The sequence below is a fragment of the Lactuca sativa genome, chromosome 5 (assembly GCF_002870075.4).
Source record: "Lactuca sativa cultivar Salinas chromosome 5, Lsat_Salinas_v11, whole genome shotgun sequence".
Classification (NCBI taxonomy): Eukaryota; Viridiplantae; Streptophyta; class Magnoliopsida; order Asterales; family Asteraceae; genus Lactuca; species Lactuca sativa.
In genome coordinates this window covers 62024848-62032251 of record NC_056627.2, presented here as the reverse complement: position 1 = coordinate 62032251, position 7404 = coordinate 62024848, and the positions used below count along the sequence as shown (strand labels likewise).

The 7404-nt window shown below is 33.2% G+C and overlaps 1 protein-coding gene across 1 annotated transcript; it reads right to left on the bottom strand.

Annotated features, from left to right (window-relative positions):
* Nucleotides 1-826: 826 nt before the first annotated feature.
* LOC111880945 (cytokinin dehydrogenase 5) lies at nucleotides 827-4572 on the bottom strand. The gene is made up of 5 exons (XM_023877358.3): nucleotides 3872-4572; nucleotides 3539-3666; nucleotides 3070-3348; nucleotides 1930-2192; nucleotides 827-1351 (listed from the first exon to the last, which is right to left on the bottom strand). Exons 1-5 carry the CDS (start codon nucleotides 4449-4451, stop codon nucleotides 1018-1020), a joined length of 1584 nt encoding a protein of 527 aa, XP_023733126.2. The 5' UTR covers nucleotides 4452-4572; the 3' UTR covers nucleotides 827-1017.
* Between the last annotated feature and the right edge of the window lie 2832 nt (nucleotides 4573-7404).

The following is a 7404-nucleotide window of genomic DNA, read 5'->3' as shown; positions in this document are numbered from 1 at the left end:
ACTTATTATAAAAATATATTATAATCCAAAGAAAATAATTATGTATCTATATAAAATTTCTTCTACATAATATAAGAAGTATTTTTTTTTTGTCGTTTTAGCTATAAATTTCTTATATTATCATAAAGTATTAAATACCTAAATATATAACTATATAATTATTACAATATATTCTTGTTATATCAATTTATCTTATTATGATCATTTAATATAATTTAATTAAATTTAAAACTCTGGATGAAATACCCCTTAAATCCCTTAAATAAGAGTAAATTACATGAATGGTCCCTATGGTTTGGGGTAATTTGCATATTTGGTCCTTAATTTACCTTTTTAACTTGGAAGGTCCTAACAGTTTGTTTTTGTTATGCATTTGGTCAATGTCTTACCTAAGAAGACTATTTTACCCTTGATTTTTTAATTTATTTAAATAAGATGTAGGTAAGGTAAGGTGAGATGAAAATGAGTTTGGGGTGTGTTTATTTAACCAAACGTACAAATTATCCCGTACAAATTATCCCAAACTACAGGATCATGTAATTTACTCCTTAAATAATTTAGGCTATGCCGATTTCCAATCATTGGTGATTATAATGAGATATCAAGACTTAAATAATTTAGGCTATGCCGATTTCCAATCATTGGTGATTATAATGAGATATCAAGACATACGCAGATTTACATGGCCCATTGGGTTGAGCATTTGTATAACAAAAAATCTCATTGGGCCAACATTGTTCAAATAATGAAACTAACCCTACTTTGGGCTTCCTTAAGAAGTGAAGAATGTTGTGGAAATTCTACAAAAGCAAAAAAACTATCAATCTAAACATCTGAAATACTTCAGAAAAAATATAAACCGCACCATTTGAACGGTCTACATAAACATCTGATATACTTTCAAAGACGAAAAAACATGTTAAATTCCTCTATTATAACATTAGATCGAGCCTTATGTACACAAGAGGTCAGTAACTATCAATGATTATCCTACTTTCATTTTCCTCTAATCAACCCTCACCACGACCTAACCTCGGACCCAAACCTAGGCTCGAATACCCTTTGACCAGTGGCAAGAATATGCCTAGGGTCAAACTCCATTTTTTTTCTATAAATTTGTTGCCATTTATCTCCATAATGTTCCATCCACTCCTCTTGTGTTGTGTAATGAGGCAAATATTGCTTCACTTTTATGTTTGATTCCTTACAAAACTTCAAAATCTTACGATTTTCTTCGCTCAAATGCTTTAATGTCAATGTCTCCTCCCCATTATCCAATGCAGATCGAAGCAATGCCACCAAGTAAAACACGTCTTCGTCAGGTGTCACAACCGATGACTTCTCATCCCACCTATATTTGTTTATGTAAAATCATTAGTACAAGTATTGATGCAAGATGTAAAAAGTATTGATGATGAAAGTACAATTTGATGACAGTTGGAGGATGGATTATAGAAGGTATTAAAAAGGTCCACAAAGGGTGGCATAACCTGTACTTAAGGCAATTTATGTTGTACTATTATGTAACAGGACATGGATTACCATCTCATCAATGGGTCCTACATGGAAGATCTCTTTCTGACATCAGTATCTTCTCACTTGGACCATTGTACCCGTTCGATCTTTTTTCTTGTTTCGATTAACATCATCTTATATTATCTTATATAATATAGATAGATGATAATGATGATGGATCATCATAGAACATGATGCAACACATGCATTGATGAGTTATACAATGATTATGCATGCATGAGGTAGATGCATGCATGGTCATGGTCAAAGTTCAAAGGACATGAGGTCATGTTGTTGGTTTATGACTTTATGTTATGTAAGATACCCATAAATTCGTTATCAAATGATATGAAATGATGATGAGAAATATATAATTTTTTTTTTTTTTTTACAAGTTGAGATTCTAATTCTTACTTGTTTTTGTTCATGGGGTAGATGAGGATGGGGCCACTAGTTTTATTTCCCAAAATGCCCTTGAAGACTCCTTTATCGAAATCAGCGATTCTTGATTTGGGTACAAACAGGTTAAGCCATGGATGGGGTACCTCCCATAAACCCTTGGACCGGAGCTTCAACTCGGCTTTGTGGACCCGGTCCAGGAAATCAACGTAAGGAAGATCAGTAGTGAACACTGAAGCTGGTATAAAATTTAATTTCTTCAACAAACCTTCCACTTCCTGAAAACCCAATTGGAAATAAATAAATAAATAAAATAAGAAAGTAAAAAAAAAAAAAAAAAAAAAAAAAGAAAGAAAGAATGGAAGTACATAAAAGAACAGCTACAAAACACTTTTTTGTGTCAGAGGATAAGTTCTGTTACTTGTTTAGTTAATTAAACGATAAAAATGAATTAATTAATAATTAATCAAGACACTGAATTATTAGGTGCTAATAATTTGGTGGGTGGACGGCGTTAGATATACAAGTAATTCTTGACTAAAATAATACTAAAGTTTGTCGTCAATCATCGTATCAAATAGGCCCATAGATCACACAAGATCTTCTATGTTTTCTTGTGCTAATTTCTTTCTTTAATTCCCTTGATCACGTATCTATAGCTAAACACCAATCACATAATCCAGGTTAATTACGTTGCAACTTGCAACGAATCTTAAACCAAATATTTTTAGATATTTTATTAAACTTAATCTTTTGATAGCTACTAAGAACTACTAATAGAGTGTGTCGTTTTCTACTTGAGTCATCACTGATTACCTATGAGTCGTTATTTTCTTCTCCGGCTGTTGAATAATAATACCTTGTTAACGAAAAATCCAAACTAGATAGTTGTTAAGGAAAATTAAAGATTTTATTAAATATTTAATTTTTTTAGTGTAAACTTTAAAGATCCAATTCCAAAGCCTGCGTTTATATACTTTCTTTGATTTAATTTGCCGATTCTACAATATGGTTGCATGTTACATTGAACTCGCTTTTCACTTTTAACATGAACTTTTGGTACTTTTTGCATTTATTCACATGCTACCCACCTACTAAAAATATATGATCTTGAGAATAAAATCTAAATACCCAAAAAGAAAAATCAAGATTTACCTGATCAATGGATTCTGGGTTCGAGGAATCATAATAATTCTTGGTGATTTCCAAACAATACAAAACATTTCCACCAGCTCCAAGAGATGAGATCTTTACAGGGTTTTTAGGGGAGAAAAAAGATGATCTCCAGTTGTTGATCAACCCTTCATCAACGATAACAAAACCCTCGATGTAATCGAACTTTTCAGATTGTGATTCATTGTGTAACGATATAAGATATTCTTGATCATGTGTAAATGCTGAAAAATTCGAATAAAGAACGCGAATCCATCTCACCTGATCATGTTTAATTAATCAAACATCATGTTAATTAAATTAAATTTCAGATAAAAAAACGACCACACATGTACTTTATGTACTTTCTATGTTAACATGCAATAATACATGTCAACATAGTCTTCGAAAATCATTTCATGACTCAATATCATATATTCACATCTTGAATTTAACAATAACAAATACATACCCTTTGAGGTGAAGGTTCTAAGGCAATTCTTGCCCTAGTAATAATCCCGAACTGTCCCAATCCACCTAGTACAGAATGAAACAGTTCGGGATATTTATCATTCGAACACGTCAATACTTGGCCTTTTCCTGCATTTGGTCGTAAAAATTTAATAAAAATGACTATAAAAGGACAAAAACAAATGATGCATGACAAAATTTTGAGTGATGCAATGTTTGTTTGTACTGTATAAGTAAGTAATGCATGTGCATGAAGGATTATATATATATATATATATATATATATATATATATATATATATATATATATATATATATATATATATATATGTACCTGTGACGACATCCATCTCATGAACATTGCTAATCTGAGGGCCATGGTTGAATGCTTGCCCACTGATTCCTGCATTAGAGAGTGTACCACCAACAGAAAGGTATAAGTAATCAGTCCACGATTTAGGTGCGAGTCCATATTCTAGCGTGGACTTGAGCACATCGATCCAAAGCTCCCCACCCCAAACGTCTACATACATCTTCTTCTCACAAACTTCCGGCACGGCGGGGTTTCTCCCGGATCTACTCATTTGAACGACGACGCCGTTCGCCGTCTGAGACTGGCCGTTTATGGAATGGCCGTGGCCTCTTGCCGACACCGAGAATCCATGAGGCGATTGGTAAGCTAATTTGACAAGCTTTGCGACGTCGTCGGCGGTTGCCGGATGGAGAACTGCAGTCGGTTCGTTACGAGTTGTTTTACCGAAGTCCATGGACGCCGACTTGATGTCGTGTGGGTCGACGCTTAATTTGCCGTCGATTCCGACGCGGAAGAGGTCGGTGACGGTGGGGTTTAGAGTTAAGCCGACGATGACGATGAGACGGCAGATGGCGAATAATAGAAGTAGTTTTCCGGCCATGATTTATGTAGTTGCGGCGGAGTAAACCGGTGGAATGGAAAAAGAATGAAAAGCCAGGGGTTTTTTGGAATTTCAGTTATCTTTTTTCACACAGTGAGAGTGTGTTGTGTGTGTGTCTGCGGGGGTTGGATTATGTCTAGGATATGAGATACAGGTTCGCAATTTATAGAACAATCGAAAAAGAAGGAACTTTGGTGGACAAACACGTGCGATTGGGTTCGAATATGTATGTGACACGTGCGAACACGAGTTAAATTTTTTTTAAATGGTATAATGAATGAGTTACAAAATGGTCCTCAATAGCTTCTTCACCTACATTTTCGGCTCTTTAAAAACAAAATTTGCATTGGTGGTCGCTATAAGATTTTTTTTTTCATTTCAGTCCCTCAAGTTTTATAAATCCCAAATATGGTGATGATTTCGTTCAATCAAACATGTAAACAATATTTAGCTACATTCAAATGTTATTGTTTATTTTGTTTTTCCAGCTAGAGTGAAAGCAAAAATCATGTAAATTATTATACTATCGTTATCAAGATGTAGCTGTAAGGGAAAAAGAAATAATTTTAATTGATTTATTTTACGTGGTTTAAATTAAAATGGACAAAAATTTCACCGACAATTGCAAAGTATGTTATGTAGAGTAACTTCATAAGGTACATGTAGGAGAGAGACATATCTCCCACTAAAGTTTATTGATGTAAAATTTTCATATATTACAATGTGTGACTATTGATCTCTTAGAGAAATTATTACATGATCTTACAAAATTCATTCGAAGTCAAAATACATTATATTAAATTCTTTTTGATGATTTTATTTTGTAAGCAAATTTAAGCCAAAAACATGGGCGTTTGTGAGCTCTTTTCCAAGTATACATAAATTGTAGCAAACATCAAAAGAATTGATAGAGTGAAATCAATCCATTTTAACCTATCTAATATGATTTATTTAGATATCTTTACCTACAAGCATTCCCCTTAAGGACAACTACAAGCATACACACTAACAAATTCTTTTCTCTTTCCCCAAGTGTAATGTGAAAACATTAGGTCACATTTTCTACAAGTCGCTATATATAATGTTGTTTTAATACATTTAACATAATAAATATCTATATAAAAAGTCTAAAACTAATTAGAAAGATAGTGATTTGGGTCTTTTCAACCCACCTCATATAAAATTACTCGTTCTCACCGGTCTATGTTCTCACATCTAGAAGATGGTGATTTTGATAAATACATTTACAAGACCGTGAATTATTTTATCTTAAACGTATCAAATAAGTAACAAAAAAAAGTAATGAATAAGCCATCGATCAAGGTGGAAATTCGTCCAAAATATATTTTAATACCGACAACCTCTTAAATCATTTTGTTCAAATAATTACATTATTATTGGTAGCTAGAAGAATAAATTACATAAATGATCCACATTGTTAGCAAAAGATTGCTCTTTCAGCCCAAGTTTTTTTTTTTTTTTTTTCCTTTTTGTTTCAATTATATACCTAACTTTGTATTTTTATATCAAATGGTCTTTAGTCTAGCGGTAGACATAAATGAGAGGTCATTAGTTCAAATGTCACTAGGAGACATATATAATACATAAAACCATAGTTGATTTGCTGTTTAAAAAAAATTATACGTTTGTTTCAATAAGGTCTAATTGTCTCTTAACTTTAATTATTTTTTTAACTCTACTAACTTTCAAAACTTTATTTTAATTCTTTCTATATGATATAACCCAATTGAAAAAAGTTGGGGATATGCTTTTATGGAAGTAATGTTGTTAATATGTACACTTGGACTTCAAGAAATCTAGAAAGAACATTACGGGGTTGTCAAATATTGAGATTGTAACATCTTCGAAACAAGCCTTAAAGTTTTTCACCATTTAATAAAAGTTTAAAATTTTAAAATTAAAAAAATCAAATCAGATAAATAAATAAATAATCAAATAATAAAATAAAGGAAACAATAAATTGAGTAATTGATGACGTATTTAAATGAAGAAAGTCCATCTAAACTTAAAAATAAGAAAATAAATTAGGAAGTACCAAATTTGATAGTTTAGTCAATCTTGATGGTAGGAATTGAAAATCGTATGAACGATATGGTTCTTTTTTGACTTATTGCTTTCGAGTTGGGGCAAGTATTCAATAATGTATCTTCTTTACTTGTTGCATGCGAGCATGTTTTGTCCAATGAGACTGTGGAAGGGTTGTATGTTATAGAATGGTATCGCCCCTAAGGATGTTGGTAAATGTTAAGTGGGATGTTGATTTGGTACCTGTAGGTCGACGGGATAATGGTCGTGTGCCTATAGGCCCACCGAGTGCTAGTCGGGAGTCATCATGTTTGTGAGTGAGTGATGGAAAGAAGGGTGAGGAACCGTAAGCTTCTTATTCCAATGGTTGGATGGTGTCACGACATGTCGTGAACCATCGTGGATTTTACTTATGTGTTGAGCCGAAATTTGTGTTGTGGAGATTCGTATGTTTGGGTTCGTTGGTCTTTGGTATAGTTAGGTATTTTGACCAGAATGAAAATACTACTGGTGGCTCAGTTGTTCGTTGGTCTTTGGTATAATTAGGTATTTTGACCAAAATGGAAATACTACTGGTGGCTCAGTTACTGGTAGGTTGAGTCGGGCAGTTGTAGGATGATGACTTGCTAGAAAAGTCATGGTTGTGTGTCAACAGTTTGTTGTTGGATTTATTCCTTGTGGAATCGTGTTCATTTTATGATAAGATCTCATAGATCTCATGCGAGTTAAGTTATAAGTGATGTAGTTCGTTGTAAGTCTTTGGGTGTCTTGGCAGGTGATTGTGCACCTGAGTTGTTTTGGGAGTTCGAATGTGACGCGAGATTTTGTATTCAACCACGGTTTCGCTCATGGGAGCAGTTGGTTAGTCACGCGAGATTTTTGGCGGATCAAAACCGCTGTTGTTTTG

What these genes read in the sequence shown, in the direction of transcription:
- LOC111880945 (XM_023877358.3), bottom strand. Translation starts at nt 4,451, where the DNA reads ATGGCCGGAAAACTACTTCTATTATTCGCCATCTGCCGTCTCATCGTC. An exon ending in TGAGATGGATGTCGTCACAG is followed by an intron (nt 3,667 to 3,871) that starts GTACATATATAT and finishes GACCAAATGCAG; the next exon opens with GAAAAGGCCAAGTATTGACG. An exon ending in TACCCCATGAACAAAAACAA is followed by an intron (nt 1,352 to 1,929) that starts GTAAGAATTAGA and finishes AAACAAATATAG; the next exon opens with GTGGGATGAGAAGTCATCGG.